This window comes from Tubulanus polymorphus, chromosome 8, assembly GCF_964204645.1.
Source record: "Tubulanus polymorphus chromosome 8, tnTubPoly1.2, whole genome shotgun sequence".
NCBI lineage: Eukaryota > Metazoa > Nemertea > Palaeonemertea > Tubulaniformes > Tubulanidae > Tubulanus > Tubulanus polymorphus.
The window spans coordinates 13,371,918-13,396,742 of NC_134032.1; the positions used below are offsets into that span (position 1 = coordinate 13,371,918).

Below are 24,825 nucleotides of genomic sequence, written 5' to 3' on the forward strand. Positions count from 1 at the left end.
TGTATATTTCCCATGGATTCAGAATGGATGACCTTAGGCAGAACGGCCTGGTCTTTTGGCGGTGCAACAATTATCAGCTGGGTAGTGGCTGGCTGCAAACTTTCAGCTTTCTGCTCCTTAGACGCAACAGGTCCTGTCATGATTTGTGAGCAACCCATCAATCGAGTAGTATCTGCGGTAGTATCTGTATTGAGGGACTGATGAGCGCCTGACAAATCAATAACATTCTGAGGAATCTGCGGTGCAGGCCGCGTACTAGTTGCTGCCGCAGCTACTGATGCGAGAGTCGCAGTTGCGGAAGGAGTTGTTCTTCGCCGCTTTATTTTCGCCATTCCAGCAGTGTTCGTAGGAAGTACAAAGGTATGGCGATCATCAGAGGATCCTCTCGGCAGCACAGAAGGCTTTTGACAAGCAATAAGCAATGGTTGCTGGCTTGCCAAAGGAGGATTCGGGATTTGAATTCCCTGCCTGAGAACCATTTCCTCTTGCTTCTTAGAACGTCGATTCCACCTAAAATGAAAAAAGAAATAGACCATTTTATGAACATAATCTCAATATGATTAATAATAATTTAGATGGTTAAGAGGTGGGGCATAAAAGGTTAACTTACCATTGGGTTATAGTCGTCATATTCAACTCTGGAAGCTGAATGTTCGAGTGATGCATAACCACAGGATTTCCGACGACGACGTCTCTTATGTGCTTGTAGGCGCGGGAGATAAGGATCCATCGCGTAACTCGCACTCCTGCAACCGTTTTTGATGCTGGATACTTCGCACAGAGCTTCACCATGGTTGTCTCGACGTAGCGATTACAAGTCGGCCACTGAGCAGGTGCCGAATTTGGTCCCAGAAAAGCTCTAAAAATTATCATAAATACTTGATTAACATAAAGTTTATTTAGGTTAACCCATGTAACCTCTATTGTAGGGTCAAATTGAACTCAAAGATTATATTGCCATTTAATATTCAATTGGCAATTTCGACTTATTAGTACATTTATTTTGAAATGAAAAATACAGTAGATTAGGCTTACCTCCGTGAACTTTCAACTCCAGGAGCCAAGCCAGAACGTTTCTTTGTTGCTCGAAATCTACCTTGACTGAGAGTTGGTTGATGGCGTGGTTTGATGATGGACCTCTTGTCGTAGTCGTCCAAGTTCTGCCACAAATCAATGATTTCACGAGCTTCGTTGTTTGTAAGAGCCAGTGAATTCTCATCCAAGTTTACCAGTTTCTCAGCCAAAGCATCAACCTTTCCAAATCCAGCAATACCGTCTGGTCCCAAAGAATCCTGAATAAAATAGATATTTGAAATTAAATTCTTTAACAACATCAACACAACTCGAACGAAAACCTTTTTTTATAGAAAACTTACATGCTCATCCGAATCCCCCAGGGGAGATTCAATAGATGGAACATTCGACAGTTCAAAGGGCTGCAGCTCTGGAGTATCAAGGGTCGGTAAGCGAAATTCTGGCACAGCATCATCGGGTTCAAGCTCAGTGACCTCCTCAGTTTCCATCGGCAACGGAGTATCAACGGACATGGTGTCAACGGGAAGAACTGGTGCAGTTGGTGTCACAGTCGGAGAAACTACAATGAAAAATAATACACAAAACCATTATCCCTTAGTCAAAATGTAATGGATTCAGCTGAGGGCATATCACAAAGTCAACAGTAATCAGAGGAATCAATTACAGGAATGAACTTAACAGAACTGAAATAGAATTATTATTCAAACAATTTTCTAAAAACATTGTGACTTACAGAAGTCGTTATCCTCATCAGTAGGCACAGCTAATGTCAAGTCTTCCACATCATACAGAGGCAGCGGCTCATCAACAGGGCTGTCACTAAATTCCTGGTCAGAAGCAGAGTCCAGCAAGCGTTCCTCCTCGGCTAGACGCAACCTAGTGTTAGACACTGGTGCCTCTCCTGTTTGGCTGTAAAGATAATCAATACCTATAGGTTCACCGGTGTAACGCAATGGCCCTTGGAATGCTGGTAAAAGCTTCTTTCCAAGGACAGTTTGACTTAGCTCATTGATATGATGGCGTAGCTTTCCACTGTAGCAGGAAATCTGTTTGTCTTGAGTTACAGCTGCAATAGCTCGATCCTCATTCCAACGCGCTAAACCATCAACCAGGTACATCTGGAAACTGACATCGCCAGCCACAGTACCTATAAATATGAAATCATGAAATTAGCTTATTAGTTAGAGAAAGCTACAAGAGAAGATTTCATATGGTGAAAGTGATTTTTAATCTTACCTGGAATGAATCTGTTTAGATGAAGGTGGAATGATTCCAATGACGTCGAACCACGGGCACATCTGTAGATAGGCAGTGTCGTCTGTCCTTTCTTGATCGTTCCGGTTTGTGTGTACAACTGAACGCCAGGTGGATCCTGCAGGCAGGCAACATGCTTAGCTTGAGACTTATAAATCTCCGCCATGCGCTCAGTGTTTATGAGCGGAACACCCAAGGAGTCTTTCCCTTTGTCACCCGAGAAGGAAGCGACGAGCTGACCCAGTAGGCGGACAGTAGCATCTGTTCCACGTGTGGTACGTTTACAGTGCCGTGCCAACTCGGCCGAAGAAATTCGCTCAACTAACTGGCGGTCACTAAGACCAGTGATAGCTTTCAGGGCTAGCTCCTCACGCTTCGCTCTCTTTAGACGGTCAAGATCCTCAGGGTCCCACTCAAAGATACACCGGCTAAGGCCTCTCATAAAACTCGCATACAGCCGATGTGAATCTGTAGTACACCCTGTAGAGAACCGCCGCATGAAATGCCAAACGTCCAATCTGATGATGATATCTGTCCAAGGGGCTAGGTTTGTTTTCAGTACGCTGTGGCCACAACAATCCCGATCAGTGTATATCACCTCAGGGGCAGGCACACCAGCAGTATCATACCTTTTGATTAGGCCATCAATCATTTGACTGAGACCATAGCCTTCGCCAGTAGTAAGGACAGACATAAGGACCTGACCATGCTCGTTCCCTACATTGGTGCACCACATCGCGGTCCCCTTGGCATGACCAGTCAACTTCTTGACTATTTTCTTAGTTGAGTCAATTTTGAGAATTCGACCAAACTGAGACGTAATGGCTGCCCTGACCTCGTCCAGTCTCGACAACACATCACTGACGTACACAAGCATGAGCCACCGAAACTGCGGGATGCTCAAAGGCTGTGGTGGGTCAGCGAATTCGTGCGGTTTTACGAGACCAGAACGGATAGCCTTGGACAAGCCTTCACACTCAGTGAGGTACTGTGAGACACGCTCGAGGTAAGCTTCGCCATGTTGCTCCCGCAGCTTCTTCTGGATCTGAGTAGTGCTGTTACCCAGACCTCTCTGACGAAGCAGTCGCACAACCTTATAATCGCACGCGTACTTCTGTGTCAGTATACACGGGAACTGGAGCTGGTAACCGACGGCTAGTTGCGAGATGATCTCAGCAGTCGTTCCAACATATTTCGCCTTGCATCTATAAATACGAGACAAAAAAAAAAAATCATTCATAAAATCACAACCTGTAATCAGCAGGTCACACTTTAACATGGACACAATCTTACTTCTGACATTCCAAACTTTCTGTTGCGATGAAGTAGTGCGAATCGATATCGAGTACCTGCCGCAACCGCTTGTATAATCCTGCTGATGTCAACTCTCTCCCTTGGCACGTTGCGACTGGACATCTAAGTTGGACTTGCCACAGTCGTCGAGGCATCCACAAGAACAGGCGGTGGGCAAAGTACTGCTCGACGTTGGGTACCTGGCCTGCAACTACCAATGGCTGTGGAGGATTCCACCAAAGCTGATTGACGCGGCTAAAATCCATCTCCAGCCTCCCACTCTTGGTTTTCATGAAGAGGGTTTTGGTGATCCACTTCTGTTCATATTCGGACAGAACTTTACGCCATTCTGGTAAAAGCAAGCGGTGGTCGTTATCGATCGCGGTTGTCGTAGTCGGTGTAGTAGTAGTAGTAGTAGTAGTCGTGGTCGGTGTAGTCGTAGTCGCTGTAGTCCGTGTTGTCCGAGAGGCTAGATAGAGAAAAATAGAATATGAATTTACTATCTCATTCATGATTGAGGTTTATAGCATAAGAATTCTAAATCATCATAAAGTCCGGTACAATTTCACTGAAATATTAAACAAAAACAGAATGATAGACAAAAGGAACAAAAGAAAACCGCATCACTGTAATGTTACCATCTAAATACCTATAAATGAGGAATAAGAGTGACTCACTGGAAAAATGAGATTACAAAAGGGAAATCACCTTAAAAAATAAGTTATTAAGCAGGAGAGGATAGAAGTGTTGCATTTTGCTAGTGACAGAGAGAGACAGAGAGAGTGTGTGTGTTATCATATTCATAATGTCCATTATAGCAACTATATACCAATATCATAAAGATGGATTATGTAATAATGAGACAGTACTGCATACATATAAAGCATGATTACCCAGTTTTTGTAAAGAAACAGGTACATTAAAATAGATAGGAAGAAAATACCATTTTACAATAGCTACACATTTATAAAAGCATATTCTAGGAACCCTACACAACATAAATCTTACCAACTTATCCAGATATAAACTGTAAATTTTGAGAAATAAATGATTAAATGTTACAATATGGCTGCAATTACTAGGAGTGGATGGCCGAAAGGGAGGACTGCGGTTAACTTGGATGGAATCTTTACAATCCGTCCAAAACACTGCAAAAATTTGTAGGATGTATATCTCATGATGTATCAATTGAATCTACAATAAAAATATCATTAGAATTAAGTTATATTACCAGATAACTGCGCTTCAAGAGTGATGACACTTGTCAGTAGATCATCATCATCATCAGACGGCATCGAGACGTTCTCAGTTGTAGTCGATGAGCTGGGTTGACTCCTAGTTGTCGCAGTTGGTTGGCTCCTGGTTGTAGCAGATGGGCGACTCCTCCTAGTTGTCACAGTTGGTTGGCTCCCGGCTGGTTGAGTCTGACGAGCTTCTGTGAAAATAAAAAATTTTTCATAAATAGAACAAGCACAAAACAACTCTGATATCAAACGATCCGACTGTATATTGAAAACTTGACTTACTTGAAATCGTAGGTTTCACACGCTCTTGATGGACAGCTCTCCTCCTCTCAATCGCGTCCTTGGCTTCGGGAAACAGCCTCATGTATTTGAAGAGGGCTTTCTTGTTGTCGGCATGGTTCTTGTGGTCTATCTTGGGATGTGGTTTTTGCTTCTCACATTCATCCATCACGTAGAGGTTTACTGCAAAGCCAAGAGCATTAGAGAGTATCCACTGAAATTTCTTACCCCTAAACTTACCAAACTGAAGTGTATACTGGCCTAACAAATGTTTCGGGTTTGACTGATCTCCTCTGGCCTGGGCAACCCGGCGCATCGCATCCGCCAAAACTTTCTCCGCAGGGTCCTGAGTTGCCCAACCACTAGTGCTTTTATGGTTCTTGGCGGCATCGGTGTCAAACGTGTCGATCGTACGATTTTTTAGGCGACGGAAAATTGGTTCCATGCTAGAACAAAAAGAGAAACATCAATTAAACATCGAACAAATTTTAAGGGTCCAGTTTAACATAATTTCAATTTTCATCTTACATATGAAAGTAATTACATCAACTAGGTAATTGAGAAATTAGCAAGCTAGGGCTTTATTGTCATTGGAAATCAAAACATTTGAATTGATAACCACATTGGCCTATGTTTTGATAACCAAGTCTTTGTGAGCACAATGCCTGTCATAATAAAGGGATATAATAAGCTCCCACTTATATTGACCTTTCACAGAATACACAAAACAATAATAGAGACAGCCAGTGGCTGTGGTATCATTGTGACTATTGTTTCAAGTTAATTGCAAGTTGTAGGGAGAGATTTCTGGTCAATGGCCTATATGCATAAGTACAGGGAGGGTCGCATTCACAAATTGAGTTGAAAAAAGATTTAGACAATTGATGATTTTTAATTTATATAATTCAAGGGGGGATGATAGGAATTTTAAGGGGAATGCTGAGTCAGAATTTTAGATTTTACCCCTGGCCTGGATTCTAGATTTCTTGATTCATAGCGCATCAAGGAATTTACGGACCCATAGGCTAATACGCAGTTACGACGCTGGAAATACTGAATGATTCGCTAGGAAGGACCTGTTTCATTTTTGGGCTGATAATCGACCTATTCCACGCACGGGAGTAGGCCTAAATAAAAAAAGGACTTATAGGGCCTAACAGTAACAGAATTGACAAAATATCACGGAATGGAAAAATGAAACAATCCGTAATGCCTTCTAGTGAAAACTTCTACTCTCTCGCTCTTCTAGTGTTCACGATTCACATTTTGATGATGAATGATAGGCTTAACCCAAAATAATTGTAATAAATTGAAGTTGATTGAATTTGCGAGTGAAAAGTAAGAAGTTTTTCACCAAAAAATTGGCATAAGCAAGCATTTGCGATAAAAGATTTAATCGGGTATGAAACCTCGGATGTTGGAAGTACTGAATTCATACACTTACGTGATAATCGGGTAATCTAATCAGATGATCTAGAACGAATTAGTCTGCTTTCTGTGACTGTAACTGCGCTGTGTGTTTACGATCGGAAAATCAAATATGGCGCTCGTCAACGGTATATCCCGAAATTACGTCATCGCTAACAAGCACAGCGATTGGTCAATTTCAGGAAATTTCAGGAAATGAATTGTGGATATCCGTGGATTTGATTGGCTGTTTCCACAATTCATTTCCTGAAATAAAACACCGCCTCACGCGCGCCCGCTAGAGCTAGCCGGGCTGGTACTTGTGCCACTCGTCACTTATTTATAAACATTCTAAACATTATCCAGGCGCGTAATTTATTGAAAAGTTCTGAGAGATGATGATCGTGATAGCTGGAGAGGATTTTCGTAGATGAGGCTTACTTACTGAGTATTAAAGAAAAAACAGCGTTTTTCACAACGCCCTAAATTACTTTAGAGCATTATTACTTACACACATTGAACAGCTTGTACGATAGATGGCGCATTGGTCGAGTGTGTGGCGCGCGAATTGATGAAATGTGACACTTGGCAGTCCTGATGGAGGCGCGGGGCCGTGCTGTCCCCATCAAAGGTTCCCATCATAAACTGGATATCTTTCCCGAGCAAAAGCCACGCATTGAAAGTAGGCCCTCTGTAGTTAAATTTATACAAGCTGACAGTATGTACTTGAAATGAGTTTTATTTTAAAACCAGGAAACCAAACAAGTCTGTGTCCTTGCATATATAAAATGATTTTCAATTCATTTTATAAACTAAACATAATAATCTACGAAATAATCACTAGCTCAAACAATGGTGGCATCTTCATCAAACGGATCATAAAGAAGAATATTGACAGCTATTTTTCCTCTACTCTAAGCTATTTCCCTAGGAAATAGTTGTCAGTGCTGCAGATTCTGTATCGTACGGATGCTGAACAGCTAGGATGGTGCCCCTCACCTCAGTAGTTCAATGGAATAAGGACTGACTATGGTCCGTTCCAGTTCCAGTAACCGGTTCCAGTGGGCTGCGCTTAACAATAGTAGGAACTGAATCGTGATTTCAATGCTCCAATTCGACAGGACTTTGGCAGAGTTTGGATCCAAAGTGGGTATTCTTAAGACGGAACTACCGAAGTACGGGGACGTCCCAGATTCGAACCCAGTCTTGGGACTGACAGCAATTTTGAACGGTGAAGCTGAATAGGTGATAGGTTTGACTGGGCTAGAACGTGGATTATGGGTAATTCTGGCAAGAAGCGGATGCCACGGATTTGCTTGACACTGCCCGAGTGCCCCGCCGCACCGCGGGGCTTTGCAAGTTAGTTCCCATATTTACCGCTGATGGTTTATATAGGGGCAGCACTTTACGGTCATAGACCGGCACTTGTCAATATTCTTACTGTGGTACGCGAGTAATAAGTTAGTTCGCACTTTCACCGCTATTGTTTTATAAAGGGGCAGCACTTGACAGTGTGAAATCTGCCACAGATGACATTTCTACTGCGGCATGCGAGCATTTTCCGGGTGTCCCATCAGGTTCGAACCTGGTCCATTGTGACTAGAATGCTGAAGAGTGGATGGGCAAAGGAGTCCGGTTCGAACCAGGCTTAGAGAACAAATTGTGATGCTGCATAAAAAATAAATGATAAACCGTCTAAGAAAATCTGTGTTGGTGAAATCCTACACTGATAAAGACCAAAATCCCCTTGACATTTTACCAGTCAAACTCAATTCGTCTCTGTAAAATTCGTCACATCATTTTCAAGTCGTCACTCTTTCAATGAAAAATACTCATATCATGGATTCATGTCGTTTTATCAAAAATTCATGTCACATGACGCTGTCAAAAATCACGAATTTCATGCATAACTTTTCAATTATTCACAAATTCGGTTCATAAAAAGTTTGAAACCACAGTTAACGAAAAAATAGAGTCCCTCTTGATACAAGTAGTCCTCGAAACCTAAATATAAAACCTTTATGGGAATTGTAATTCTTTGTGTGAAATTCCTGTCCTTCTAATCAACCAAAAGTCAAACAGATTGGACGACTACGGATATTATTTTTATCTGACAAAATCCAGTTTATTCACGACGTACGTTTTTGTACATCACACGTATCAGTGTTTACAATACCAAATCATATAATATAACAACTTAACCGATAATTCATAACGATAATACATTTATACATGCATATAATATATACTTATTGATATTACACTGTTTGATTGCCACATTGAAATATTATGATGATAGATATCTATTTATAATATATAAATTATTAAAATTTTCGAAATATATCTTAATATCACAGTGAATATGATGAACGATGGACTGCGCCTTACCGCATACAGACAGGTACGCATCAGTGCGCATAAATATTTAAATTGAAGAAATCAATTCAGACTAGTACCAGTCTATGAAGTGTAGAAGGGAACCACAATATGAAGGTGTAACAAATTAACGAGATTCATTCAAAAACAATTTTGAATAATTCTCCGAAAATGGATAGAATCTATCCGAAATGTCAGGACAACAGTTCAACAGTTATAAAGTTAAGATTTGCAAAGATTTTAAGAGTCAACTGTCTAATTTTCACTCTCAAGATTACTCACAACTGCTGAACTGGACTCCTGAGTTCAGAGTTAACTCTTACTTAGAACTGTAGAACTGGATCCTGAGTTTCAAGTTAACTCTTATACTTACAACTGTAGAACTGGATCCTGAGTTCAGAGTTAACTCTAACTCACAACTGTAGAACTGGATCCTGAGTTCAGGGTTGACTCTAACTCGCAACTGTAGAACTGAACTCATGAGTTCAGAGTTAACTCTAATTCATAACTGTAGAACTGGATCCTGAGTTCAGAGTTAACTCTAATTCATAACTGTAGAACTGGATCCTGAGTTGAGAGTTAACTCTTACTCATAACTGTAGAACTGGATCCTGAGTTCAGGGTTGACTCTAACTCGCAACTGTAGAACTGGATCCTGAGTTCAGAAACTCTAACTCACAACTGCTGAACTGGACTCTTGAGTTTCAAGTTAACTCTTATACTTACAACTGTAGAACTGGATCCTGATTTCAGAGTTAACTCTAACTCACAACTGTAGAACTGCATGGATCCTGAGTTCATTTTAGTTATCAAATCTTCACATCAAGGTCTTCTACATCGAGAATCAGGTCATTCAAGGTACCGTAAAATAACTGCAGTAACAGTAAATAATGTATCACAGACACAAAACGAGAGCAGGCAAATTTTTTCGATTGTCAAAAGTCCATAACTAACTTTCTATTCCACAGTTGAAATATTTTACTCTGTGCATGGAGTTTATACGCCCATGCTCTGTGTGAACAAAAATCAAATCAGTAATCATTGGGTACAATTTTGATTTTCTGCAAAGAATGTACTACTCGAATGAAACTTGAATGCTGAGCAGAGAACAGATCAAATAAAGGAGATTTCTTATATTCTTCTACATGTGTATACCGGTATGCGTTAAGCTGTCTTGCAGCCATTTGCTTTTACAACATGACCACACCACATTTTGAACAGTCAAACACAGTAAGCCAGGACTCACATGAAGTTTGTAAACCCCCCCGATTATCTTTAGTTTCTATGTACAGCAAGTCTCCAAAACAAACTACAACTTCACGTGTTCAGACCTCTATACAGTGGACTGGTGAGCAATGGGTTAATAATGTGTGATTGGAAGACAATCCGTGAAATACTATAAAATATATAAATTGTGCTGCCATTTAATATATATATATACAATATTGTAAGAATTACATGATACGTTGACTTCATAGGGCAGGTTTTGATTGGTGTCTACTGATTTCGTGCGCGTTCCGTTTCAACCAGAATTATTACGCTCTATTTCAGAATAGCTTCATAATCTGTAAACCTGATATAAGCGGCTGGTAGAGAATTTTTAGGTACATCTCTAACCGACGCCGGAATTCTCTTCTGGCGCTTCCGTTTCGACCAGAATACGCTCAACCTATTCCAGAAATCTGTAGACCAGATTGCAGCTGGTGAGTTTGTAATCCGGAATTCCTCAACTGCAATACATTCGATCAAAACCTGCCTCAGTTTCTCTCTAGAGAGTGAATGCTTCTATTTTGGGATCATGGATTTTTTGTCGAAATCTAAACAATGAATAAAGGTGCAAAGAATAAAATAATGTCTATACAGATTCGACACACCAGATGGCGCCACGCCAGAAAATAGTTATCTCGAAATTCAACGCGTTTATCACTTCGAATCTAAATCCCGACCTTAAAAGTAGTCGATCGAAAAAGAATCAATTACACAAGAATCAATCGAAATACAATCATGTGTAAAAATCATGAAATACAATAAATTTTATGAACATATAATCATCGTATATTTATTATTAGTATCATCAATCTTATTATTATGCTTTCATTTATGTAAATCGTACGTATATTCAATAGATATATAAATTTGTGTAAAACCCTTTCAATTTTAAATTTCAATATGTGTATCCACACAAAGCCAAACAAATACAGGCTGCTCGTTTCATTCACTCTGAACACTGTGCGAAGCAAAGAAATACACTAGAACAGGTTACGTGACTCTCTCAGACGCTACTCTGCTACTCCAAAAAATTTGGTGGGGCAGCGAGAATTCCGCTAGATGGCACTGTTCGGAGTACTCCGCAGAGTGAAACGAGCAGCCTACTAATAACACCCTCCCTCTCCCTGGCAAATACCCCCCACATGCGGATGCGTATATGAACAACCCCTGACATCGTGTGAAACATATTCTTCATATAAATAAATCATACGTAAACAGAAACATATTCATATAAATATTTCGATAACTTCTTTTGAAAATTCTTGCGAAATTTGTTTCAGTCGGTAAATTATCAAAATTGATTAAATTAAATCAACCGCAATTAATATCGAAAAAAATAAATAACATATGACCGGGCATAAATACATCAATATCTATAAATTAATTTCAATTGAACAATTGCTAATTTGTTGCGTAAAATAGTGTCGATAAATAGTGAAACATAGCCTTGCTTAATTTATGATTAATTAGGCTCTTTTTTAAGTAGGTGAAATTTTATTTTGTTATCTTAAAATATTCGTTTATTTGTTTTTAAAGCTATAACGACCGTCGTAGTTTTGTTCAGCCGGTAGAAAGTTGACTGCGATCTGTAATAAGTTGATGTCCGAGTTATTTCGCCGAGGCCTGTTCCTCCTTCAACTGGAAAACAAAATACCGACAGATTTTAGAATAATCTAATGAAAACTAAGCAAGTTAAACCGTTCTACGCCGCAGTGCGGTGTATGAATCAGTGATGGACTTTGCTAGTACATTATATTGTGATTTATTGATGTTATATTAGTAATGTTAAACCGCACCGCAGTGTAGACGCACCAGGCCCGTTATTCAAGGCACTGCACAAAATTCTTAAATCATCTCTAGCTATTTCAAACAAGATAACGTTTCTTTTTACACATTGTTTTGGGCAACATCAACACATGAAAAAAACCTTGTGATATGCCTCCAAAAAGAACTGACTTAAGTGAACTCTACTCTATCAAACAACTCAGATATCATTCTCTGGTCGAAGGACCTGATTTGAACGGTCTACTGTAACATCCAACCATGGACATTATATCTAGTTTATACGTTCATGATATCGTTCTCAAGTCAAAAGATCCTTGAGCCTTGAGCAGAGTAAACTGTACCTTTCTGAGTCAGATATCACTAGTCAAGATTTGTGACCATAAATGGCAACCATAGATAAAAGAGTAATCAATGAGTGAAGGTGCTGTTGTGCCGAAAGTATAACTAAGAAGTGTTCAACTCACAATGTGAAAAGTTTGCTGGGTAAATAGAAGAGCCAGTCAAGTAACAATATACATCGGGTGTAGTTATCAGTTGGGATGTACCCTGGGTCCAGTTCCACAATTCAGAGTTATGATTTAACTCTGAGTTAAATCATTGAAAATGAACTACATTTAACTCAGATTTAACTCTAACCCACAACTGTGGAACTGGGTCCTGTATTGTAATAACCGAGATAAAACTATTATCAAAAATGCGAGTGCTAGGTTTTTGCTCATTTGGAAGACAAGGAAGGATCAGGAATGAGAGGATGGTAATAGAACAGGAAAGAGAATAGAATAGAAGGTGAACGGATAGATTTAGTCGACAAATTGCGATAGATTATCAGCAGGAATGCTCGAAAGACTTCTATAATTACGATTGATCGAAAGAACAAAATAAAAGAGAAAGATCATGAAAACCTGAGACATCGATTGGTAATAATTATGTCGAGAGTTTTTCGACATTGAGAAGAAGCAGGTGGAACAAACAGTGCTGAGTGAGCTACACAAATACACTGGTGATAGAAACAAGAGGCACAAATGGTGCAGCGGATACATACACTGATCAGGGTGGCCAATATTTTTGGTTTACAATGCATTCTCCAATTTTTCCCTGACATACACATTGTTTTGATCTTCTAAGAATCCGATCAATAAACAGTAAAATATGTAAAACATAGACAGAAACTGTTTGATAATACGCGCGATCTCACCAAAATTCCCCGACTTTTAGCGTTTTTACAAAATTCCCTGACTATCCCCAGGATCCAGTTCCACAGTTGTGAGTTAGAGTTAAATCTGAGTTAAAATGAGTTCATTTTCAATGAGTTTACTCAGAGTCAAATCTTAACTCACAACTGTGGAACTGGGTCCAGGTTTTTTAAAAGAAAAAATATCCCCTGATTTTTCCCTGATTTCCGGGCAAGTGGCCACCCTGCTAGTGATGGCGCGAGTTTTCGTATGAAACTACCTTCTGTGTATCTTTACGCGATTTAAAGCCGCGATAGTTCGACTGAATTCGAGTGGCCGCTTCGTTCTCCTGTAGAAAAACCAAAATATCACGATCACGAACGGATTTGAACGGATGATGTCGACGAGGAAATGAAAAGCACTCGATTGAAAAGCAAAAGCGTTCAGATGGTGCACCTGCACCCCTTAGACATTCGATACTTTGACCACCAACTGTTTGTCAAATTTTACCAAACGAAAAATTAAATTTTTAATGAACTACAAACACTAGTGAGACCATTTTATCAGCACACTTTAAAGCCAACTAGTTGCAAGGCAGTTTTCGGCGCATGAGAGGAACTGGCTGGATACGATCAGTTGCTTGAACGTGTCGATGTGAGCGAGCTTACGATTGGTAAGCGTCGATCTATCTCCAGTTCCAGCCAGTTGCCCATGTTCTACTTTTGAGCAACTGGTTGTACTCAATCGCAGTCATATCCGTCGATGTGCGCGCTCTGGATCTCGACGATCGACACGCGCCATGCAGTTGCTGCAACTGACCGGTTGTAACTAGATTTCGATGTGCGCGGGGTAATCGTTCGGTAGCAACTAGTTGTCTCCAATCGCAGTGTCGATGTGCGCTAGGCTTAAGAAACTGATCATCCACACTTCACATGTGTTCAGTACTTCACTTCAGACATTTCTAATTGAAAATGAACTACAAACACTAAGACATAACATACGTATTATCAGCGCACTTCACGCGTGTTCAGTACTTCACCTCATTTTTAATTGAAAATGAACTACAAACACCAGACATTAGACATTTTATCAGCGCACTTTCAAAAACTGATCGTTCACATTTCACACTCTAACTATGGCGAATGTCTGAAGGGGTTGTTCAGGAGGACTGCATATTGACAAAGCCACTGCAATAACTGATCAAAACAGATACTCTGAATGCTGATTAATGCATATTGAATATTTCTGTACCTTTTTGATGTTTTTACGGGTGTTATATCCCCGATATCCTGCCTGGATTTTAGTCGCTGCCGCATTTGACTGAAAATTTATATCTTGTCGTTATGAAATAAATGTTTTTTATAAATATGCTCATTAAGATTATGCTTTTTGTAGAAATTATTCGTATTAGGTTTTATGATAAATCATTAAGATTTTTAGATAGACTTTATCTACTTTTTGATTACTAAATATGGTAGATTAAAAAGTGCTTGATTTGATGAAATATACGGTGCAAGTCGATATTTACGCCAAAACTACATAAACTACATTTAGAAAATGGAGTGCAATTCATAGTTTTTAAGACTATTTCATGGAGACTGAAAGGGTCAGTGCGTACTGATATATATCAACTGGACCCAGTTCCATAGTTCTTATAGTAAGAATTCAACTCTAGAAGTTGAAACATTGGGAACGAACTACCGGTTACTGAAATTCTAAAGCTGCGATCACATGAACATTTCTAGCCCTGAACAACTGTTCACCAGGATGCCAAATTGGTCTATGCCGGTTTTCCGGAAATGACTCGTTTCGCTTTGGTTGAGCATTGTTTAGTATAAAATGAGTGGTTTACAAGTGAATGCGCTCTCTAATTAGGCACGGGCCAAATTTGACCAGGCCTGATTCGTGCCAATTTGGCCCAGGACGAATTGTCTCCGTGTGATTGCAGCTTAAAGTTAGATTCAGACTCTAACTCATGATCGTGGAACTGGATCCTGGTCCTGAAGGCATCACTGTCTGTCTAATAAAACTATGAGGTAACTACCGATCACGTAAAAAATGTACCTTTTCTATATCTTTACGGGCTTTACGCCCGCGTTGTACCGACTGAATTTTAGTCGCAGCATCATTTTCCCTTTTATTCTTCGTAATAAATGATATTTCAATTATGTTATTGATTTCTCGCTTTTTTTAATCCTTGCTCTACCACGATGGGCAAAACTCGGAAGAAAAATCTCATGAATTTCGTTCTCATTCATTTTTGATTGAAGTTAATTCTTTTATGTTAAGTTGATATAAAGGTCCTGTTCTCAGAATAAAATTCAAGTTCGAAACGTTTCCTGTAGTGTTTATTCAATGTTTTGGACTATTTCCTATACATAACATGTAGTAGAAGCATTGAAACTACAAACTCAAGGAACCATTTCAGGCTTCATTTTTCATTCTTAGTGAAGGCGATTTTTATATCATCAATAATACATGTAGTTTTTATGTTAAGCTAATTCGAAAAATTTAACAACACATGAAATTCAACCAAAAAATTATCGTACCTTCGCTTCATCTGACTCATCATCTGCTGGTTTCTCTCCCTGAAAATGAACAGAAATATTTTCTTACTATAAACTTTCACTGTGTTAATATCATAACTATAGTAATGTGGATATCAATCTGCTGCCAATTGTCTGTCACACATGCTCTCTGTGCAACATTTTGATCCGCATAATTTCATCAATAATCAGATGATCTGCCTGATGTTATGCATCGATTCATTCAGAAAGGGTTTCGAATTGAGAAATAAGCTATTAATTTTGCATGAACCGTCAAATGTCAGATGGAACGATTCCAGGCTGCAGATTGATGACATCATTTTAAGATTCATTTTATTTCATATTATTACACTTATTACATTTAATTGTGCAGAGACATAAAAACATGAATCAAGCAGGTGTAAGATGGTTAAAGATGTGTCATACAGGTATCAGTATGTAGGTGTTGAAAAGTTAAACATGTGTCAAGCAGATGTTAGAAAAGATGTACCATGCAGTTGTCAGCATGCAGGTGTTAGGAAGTTAAAGATGTAACATACAGTTGTCAGCATGCAGGTGTTAGGAAGTTATAGATGTAACATACAGTTGTCAGCATGCAGGTGTTAGGAAGTTATAGATGTAACATACAGTTGTCAGCATGCAGGTGTTAGGAAGTTATAGATGTAACATGCAGTTGTCAGCATGCAGGTGTCAAAAAGTTAAACATGTGTCAAGCAGGTGTTAGGAAGGTGTTTAGAGGGTTAAATCTGAGGACTGACAGACACCACTCAATCGATCAATACCTCGTCCTCTTCATTGTTCACTTCATCCGCGATCGAAGTACTCGAATCTCGCTCCTTATTCTCAATAGGTGGCGTGGCTTGTCGATCGTGTTCAGAAGCAGGCCGCTCGGCTGGTGTTGCCTGGCGATCTTGTCTAGACGCAGACCGCTGGGCTGGTGTTGCTTGGCGATCTTGTTTAGACGCTGACCGCTCGGCTGGTGTCGCGGAACGCTTGCCCACTTCGGGAGTTGCAGATTGTTCTCTACGCGGAGGAGGGGTCGCCATCCCATTTTGAGGCGGTGTTTGAGATTTTGGGGGCGGGGACGGTGATAACTTTTTCGCCTACGTGAAAAGGGTAAACATTCACTAACGAAACTCGAAAAACATGAAGCAGCTATAACTAACAATACAGGAATCAGGTTTATCTATTTTGGACGCGAAGCCACCACAGAAACAAAATTTCGTTCTCGAGGTCCTCATTGAGGTCTCTTGAATACCATAGTTTGGGTATTCTCGGAAAATGTTCCTTGCTTCGTCTCCAAAATAGAATATTAGATAGCCATACGACAGAGCCTCGTTTACCCTTTCAGGAAGCAAAGCCTATGCTACAATAGCGCAGCCATGGTATAAATAAGTTCACGAGCGGTGTAGAATTTTGTCAGAAGAATGGGGCAGTGCGATTCGAACCGCGAGTGAACCCAGTTTGAAGCAACTAACAATGAATTGAGTGAACGTAGTTTTAAGCAACTAACAAGGCAGAATTAAACAAACGACGTTTAGTTCAATAAGACACTGACCTCATCTTCTGACGGTTTTTTTGTCAGTTCTTTATCCGCCGGTACATCTTGGATTTCTTCTTCGTCCTACAAGAATATTTGTATCATCGATAAATGAGTAGTGCATTTCATAAATTCTATTTAACCCTTTCAGTGCTGAGTAATTGATTCCTGAAAATGGTGATTTAAAACGTTAGAAAATCCTGCCCCACCATGTTGAATAACAGGCATACCGCTTAGCCTACACTGTGGCGCGATGAATCGTTAGTTACTAATATTTCACTATATTTGACAGATCTGCTGCCATCTTTCAATAGAGATATATAAAACCAAAAATTCATAAATTCATAGTCTTTATGAATTTTTGAACTAATAACATGAATACATCATAATACCAAGTCCATCACTTATTTACATACTGCACTGAAAGGGTTAGTAATGATAACAACTTCATTTATATAGGGTGGGACTATAGATTAGTCTCAGCACTTTACATGACACTTTACAAAAAAACAGAAGGTCATTCACACTTGATTAAAAATATACATGTCTAGAAAAAGGTAGGTTTTAAGATTACTAGGTGTTTCAACGGATTTACGCTCGCTTGATGATCTAGATAGGATGAGAATTGAGAATCCATGAAGCATATACGAAAAGCAGAAAGATTTAAAACAAATTTACTAATGATGACAGAAAAAACCAAGTGATGATTGCCAAGGCACAGATAAGTGAATGGATTTATGAATGTCCAATACAGGTCTTGCAGTAGGGTGCTCTTTTTTTGAAGTGACTGAATTGGCAAAAACACAACAAGTGAGTTACAAGACAGAACCTTGAAGTTTGTTTGTCTCCTGATTATCTTTTGCTATCACGTGTGGCAAGTCTCCAGCACTGGGGTTGACAAACAAACGATAACAAGACATCTATAAAGGTATCATGTGGAGGTGGTGGAAGTGGTGGAAGTGGTGGAGGTGGTGGAGGTGGTGTAATCGAGATTCACGAGCTCAAGAATCAACTGTTGCGGGATGCAGGACGAAGTAAACAATACCCTCCTCCATGGTGATATACAAGTGCGCATGCAAAGCCTTAAGGCGTATATATGATTCATATGGACCTAACATGTGCATGTAAAATGGCTACTACATCTGAGCCACATGTAACATGTGTAACATGTAACAATGAACAGGTACGTGTGTATCACTACGGTGCAGTAAACCCCGCTTAATCCGAATCATTACGATAGTTAAACCAAGTAAGGCAGGTTTCGATTGGTCTCTACCGATTCTGGAATTTTCGTCTGGCACGTTTATCTCTACCAGATTATACGCTTTATCGTTTCGAGGATAGTATAATCCGATAGAGATTTTGGTAGATTTTGATTGGTCTCTACCAATTCAGAATTCTCTCTACCTACTCCGGATGGCTGGTAGAGAGTGTATGCTATTCCTAAACCAGAATAAGTTAGATCGAGACCTCCTGCCTCAGTTCAATAGCTAACCAAATAGCTTAAGATCGGTCTTCGCGTTTGTTTCTGACCAGAATAAGCTTAATCCATTCGAGAATAGTATAATCCGATAGAAGCAGCTCGTAGAGATTTTGGTTGGTTTTGATTGGTCTCTTCCAATTCAGAATTCCCTCATGGTGCCTTTGTTTTGGCCAATCTGTAAACCTGATAGAAACGGCCGGGTAGAGAATTGATATTCCTAAACTGGAACACGTTCAATCGAAACCTGCCCGAGATATGATGAAGTTTAAATTCCTCATAAACCGCATTAATTTCAGATTAAGCCGAGATTATTACCGTATCATTTGAAAAACATTTTTAACGATACCTTCCAAGCGGTCGGCTCCGGGTCGGGGGACGAAAACGTCGAACGATGATGAATTTGGGCCTGAATTAATTGATTCAAACCTCCGGGCATTTCGAAATCGAACGTATTTCGATCGTTATTCGAAACGCGTAAAACATCGGGCGTACGCCTCGGGATATCGGGATGTTCCGGTTCGAAAACGACAAGATGATTATTGCTGGTCTCTTGATCGGAGAGGGCGATGTTCGAAAGATTGTTAGTAACGCCATCTATATCGGCGGTTATGCCGCTATCGACGCTACCGTCGTTATTCGGAGTCATGTCGTCATCGGTTTTCAAAGCCGGAAATTCGATGTCGGCTTCTCGCGCGAGATCAGGGTCAGACCCGTCTGCAGCTGACTGGTCAGACCCGTCAGCAGCCAACTGGTCGAATCCGTCTGCAGCTGACTGGTCGAATCCGTCTGCAGCCGACTGGTCGAACCCATCCGCAGCCGACTGGTCGAATCCGTCTGCAGCCAACTGGTCAAATCCGTCTGCAGCCGACTCATGACTCGATTCTGGACATATATTTGGCAAAACTGGAAAAGGATTCAGGTCCACGTTCGATTTCGAAATCTGATCTTCGTCTGTGAAAAAATTCTTGTCGTTTCGTGATTTTGGGATGTGCATTTTCGGTTTATCGAAAACGAAATCGTCCTCATCGAGGTCAAGGTCATGATCACGGTCATCGCGTGGCCCGTTCAACCGTTTATCGTCCTTTTATTCACGAAAGCAAGCGCGGAGAAGAAAAGTGCGAGATAAAAAAAGATTAGAGCGGCAACGATGAAGAGAACTAACTTCTTCTTTTCTCTAAACGTGCTCCGAGGAATGAAAACATTCGAGAAAAAGAGCTACATAGTAAAATTTGATGATAATATCAGGCAGCGGTGGATCCACAATTGCAGGCAGCGGGTGCGCAAATCAAAGTAAGACGCATAGACACGCTCTGGGTCGTTCAAAGTAGTTATCAACTCACAAATTAGATAGGGATTTTAGAACTTTCAAATTAAGGAATTGAAAGGACTTTTTGCGAAAAAGTTTTGTGCAACCCCTGGATCCACCACTCTCAGGCATGCAAAAAAGAAAGCATCAATAATGAATTTGTAAGAAAATTCATCTAAAATAACCGAACAGTGAGAAGTTTGTCTCGAGAAAAATGATGCCAGCATCATATGAATGAAAATCTAAAATTCGAATGAGAAAAATGAGAGGATATTTATAACGTATCGTACCTTCACTTCTTCAGCTTCGACCTGATCGATTGGTAACTCAACCTGCGTATCGTTCGTTTCCTCTACCTCTTCGGCTTTATCCTCATCGCGAGTCTTCGCTTTGTAAACGCCGCTGTCATCTGAAACGACGAAATAACTCCAATGATAACCAACAATGTGTACGATTGCAGATTTCAGGTCACAGTACCAGATGTCCTACTGCACACTAGCAACACCTGGTGGATCCTCACTTGCCATGAGTAGAATCCCTGCACCCGGTTCCACAGTTGTGAGTTAGGGTTTACTCCGAGTTAAGATCAGTTCATTTTTAAGTCAAATCTTCACACAGAACTGTGGAACTGGGTCAAGATTGCTACAGTCAGTTGCTGAGTCTTCACTGTTGAGTTTGAGATGAAAATTATCAACTTGACAATTATCAATTTGACAATTTGTTCAGAAAGAGGACCGGGATCCAGTTTCACAATAAAGTTAAACCTAAATTTTTGGTGCGATCACCATTGGTTACTTCATGTTTTCAATGAGGACAGCAATTCAAACTGAACTGATTTAAGCTTAAACTTTTTCATGAAACTGGACCCAGGGGTTACTAAATCAAGTGAAAAAAATTGGGGTTCATGTTCATACAGATCACACCAGGGGTGACGCTAGTACAGGATAAACGAAGAATTTATCTCGCCTTCATTGGAAACTACCTCCTATCCGCTCTTGAAGTAAATTCAATACATACCTCTGTCATAATCCACTTCTTTCGCTTTTGTTTGTTTCTTCTCATTTTTCGCGTGGAACACATCATCTTTCTTGTTTGTCGTCGTCGTCGTTGCTGCTTTCTTTTTCGAAGTTCGATTTGTTTTCCTTTGAGAGGAATGGAAAAAATGTCATCAATTTTCTATATCATTTCAGAGATATTATACATCTCGTTTAGAGATCATAGGGGCTCGATTTACAATACAGAAATCTTGCCAGTTTCATAACTTTCTAAGCTCGCTCATGAGAACCTTCCCATCCTTTTTGACTTAGTGAAATTACGATTACCGAAGTTTATCAATTTTCAATATTAACTTCCAACGATTCAGTAAAGATGTGATTAGTTCATCACCCTCATTCTCCTTAAACGCAGAGATAAAAATGGCCGATATTGAAAAAGTCGGAAAATATTCCGAATTAGAGTCGCTTTTCGAATGAGACGCCATATTGGTTTCTCCGACTCCACAATTTGCTAATTACTGCCAAAAACTGTCTTAAGCAGCACTCCTAACTACGGAGCGCTCCGATGTGACGTGCGCGATTGAGGCGATTTACACTGATCTCAGGAATGAATAAAATAAAAGAGAAAGTCGGAAATCCATCTATGGTCAGAAGATTTTCATCCCTTTTAAACGTTATAGATAATATAGGCCTAGATGATTATTGAATAAATATAGATTAGAAATTAAATCAATCTTTCCAAAATATTGAAGTTATTGAGAATGATGAAAAGGTCAAATCATAGTTTTACTGATTGTTTTTTACGCCACACGCAGAACGTACTTTTTTGGAGGTTCTCCGCTTTTCGTACTCGATTCTCCGGAGCTCGTCGATCCACCCGTTCGATTTTTGCGCATTCGTTTTTGTTGTAACATGGCAACGCGATCATACTTCAGGGCGTCGTATCGCCTAGACAAATGAATAAACCCACGAATCAAATAAGGATAGCTATACTAAGTGTTTTACAACGTTGAGAGGGCGTTGGGTGGCCTAGCTCAGTTATAGTAGAACATATCTGATAATTCAAAATCCATAGAAGCAAAAACAGTAAAAATCTCATTTTCTAATGAGTAATAGATATTTATTAAAGCGAACATTTTCGGGAGTTACATAATCCCCTCTTCAGGCATAGCGCAAGTGATTAAATTTACATATCATACTGATATTTATATAGAATAAGACGATGCTAATTACAATAATGGGGATAATGTTACTTCCAAAAACATTAGCTATAATAAATATAGATTATAATAAATATAGATTACTCATCAGAAAATGAGATTTGTACTGTTTTTGCTTCTATGGATTTTGAATTATCTAGACTCTCTACCTAAGATCTACATATGTGATAGGTCTTAAAAGGGCTTAATATTGGGGCAGTTGAACTAAAACATTGATTTTCATTTTTATTTTTACATTGTATGGAAGGATTGCCAAAAAGTATTCTTAGTATGCAGGAGAACAGAGAAAGGTGACTCCATGATTTGAATGTTCAACGATATGTTTCAGCCTCCATGACATAGTTTTTTCTATGCTTGGCATGGAGATATATGCTTAACCTTGATTCATTCAAGAAAATTTTGTGTCTCTTTTTTTACCGTGATTCAATTTGTTTAGAGAAGACTTTTCGGTAATGAATCAATACAGTGTAAATTTGGATTGATAATCGATGTTTTAGTTCAACTGACATCATTTCCTATCAAGCCCTATATCATTTATTCAGTGGCATTGGAAGTGCAGCGACTGCAGCGGCGAAAGCCGCGGCAATAATTTACTGAATGACGTTTTTTTTTTCGTCGAATACCACGTTTTTGAAGAAATTAAGTAAATTCGCCGCGGCAATATTTAGAACTTGTCCAAATCGGTATTTGGCAGCAATCAAAAATTGCTTCCAAAACGCCTGTGATTACTAAAACTGACGGTTTCGCAAGTAACTTTGAAATAGACATAAGGAAGAGGATCGGATCGCCTGACGTACTTCCTATCAATCCGCGGCGATGTGTTGATCGGTTTCATCGGTTGTCCGTACGGCAACGGTCGAAATTGTTCCTTGCCGACGGCGACGTAACATTCGCCATTTTTTAAAACTGAGCAGTTCGTCACCAGTTCGCCATCTACTGTGTAAAGCCTGCGAAAAAAGTCGTAAAATATAAATCAATATATCTAAATAAATTCAACTGATCGGTTGATTGCCGATTTCAAAATCGAACCCCCATTTTGTTCTAGGCACTAGCTGACATCAAATCAATAGGACAATACCTATTTTAAGATCGAAAAACAATCAGTGAGCTTTTGCAGCCGGTGTTTATCTATAATTTAGAGTCAATGATGGAGTTTAAATGTTATTTTTACACGCGAAAATGTCATTTCAAGACAATCATTCAACATGATTAAATATTCCATTCAATTCACCACCATGTTGTATACAGTAGACTCCATCCTGTACATTTATCTTAAATCCTTTCAAGCCAAATTAAGGCAGGTTTCAATTGGTCTATGCGGATTCGGGATCATATAATCTGTATTTGAATCTGGATTCGGATAGAACAAGCAGCCGGTGGAGAGTTTGTAATTGGAACTAACTATTCCTCAACCAATCATTACTAGCCTAAAAGTTACCATGTACATAACATTTTACAGTTTTTGGGCCGGGTAGTAATTATAATTTGATAAGTGTTGATATACGTACCCGTGGATAGCGCCAGTTCGTAAACTGACGCGTTCAGAAACGGCTGAGAATATCGACTCCCACGAGTGTCGTTCTCGTTCTTGTAGCAAAATACGGGACGCGTGACGCAGCGTGTCGCCATTAGTATATACACTGAAAATACATAGAGTATACACTAGAAATACATAGAGTATACACTAGAAATACATAGAGTATACACTAGAAATACATGGAGTATACACTGAAAATACATAGAGTATACACTAGAAATACATAGAGTATACACTAGAAATACATAGAGAATACGCTAGAAATACATAGAGTATACGCTAGAAATACATGGAGTATACACTAGAAATACAGAGAATACACTAGAAATACATAGGGTATACACTAAAAATACATAGGGTATACACTAGAAATACATGGAGTATACACTAGAAATATATAGAGTATACACTAGAAATACATAGGGTATACACTAGAAATACATGGAGTATACACTAGAAATACACAGAGTATACACTAGAAATACATAGAGTATACACTAGAAATATATAGAGTATACACTAGAAATACATAGGGTATACACTAGAAATACATGGAGTATACACTAGAAATACACAGAGTATACACTAGAAATACATAGAGTATACACTAGAAATATATAGAGTATACACTAGAAATACATAGGGTATACACTAGAAATACATAGAGTATACACTAGAAATACATAGAGTATACACTAGAAATATATAGAGAATACACTAGAAATACATGGAGTATACACTAGAAATACATAGAGTATACACTAGAAATACATAGAGTATACACTAGAAATACACAGAGTATACACTAGAAATACATAGAGTATACACTAGAAATATATAGAGAATACACTAGAAATACATGGAGTATACACTAGAAATACATAGAGTATACACTAGAAATACATAGAGTATCAGAGGCGATTCAGTGGGGTTCCGAGGGTTCTGGAATACGGTCGAGCTTTGTCTGTACCCCTTGGAGATGCTCCTAAATACAAAGATGTGATGTAAAAGTGTCCTCATTTTGGCATGATTTGGCATAGTAAGTGCCCCTGAAAACTAATGTTAAGTGACCTTTTTTGCCGTG

The 24,825-nt window shown here is 39.4% G+C and overlaps 1 protein-coding gene across 4 annotated transcripts in view; it reads right to left on the minus strand.

Annotated features, from left to right (window-relative positions):
• Positions 1-8,637: 8,637 nt before the first annotated feature.
• LOC141910172 (doublecortin domain-containing protein 2C-like) overlaps positions 8,638-24,825 on the minus strand; it is a 30,128-nt gene continuing 13,940 nt past the window's right edge. The window contains exons 4-14 of one of the 4 annotated variants that reach the window (XM_074800898.1): positions 23,713-23,844; positions 23,002-23,151; positions 21,807-21,932; positions 21,007-21,131; positions 20,280-20,398; positions 17,219-17,284; positions 16,443-16,763; positions 15,664-15,702; positions 14,366-14,434; positions 13,395-13,463; positions 8,638-11,795 (exon numbers count right to left, since the gene is read on the minus strand). In XM_074800898.1, coding sequence (XP_074656999.1) covers positions 11,766-11,795; positions 13,395-13,463; positions 14,366-14,434; positions 15,664-15,702; positions 16,443-16,763; positions 17,219-17,284; positions 20,280-20,398; positions 21,007-21,131; positions 21,807-21,932; positions 23,002-23,151; positions 23,713-23,844 — 1,246 coding nt within the window. In that variant the 3' untranslated portion in view covers positions 8,638-11,765. The remainder of the gene's footprint in view (positions 11,796-13,394; positions 13,464-14,365; positions 14,435-15,663; positions 15,703-16,442; positions 16,764-17,218; positions 17,285-20,279; positions 20,399-21,006; positions 21,132-21,806; positions 21,933-23,001; positions 23,152-23,712; positions 23,845-24,825) is intronic. The other 3 variants (XM_074800901.1, XM_074800899.1, XM_074800900.1) reach the window with 3 other exon arrangements.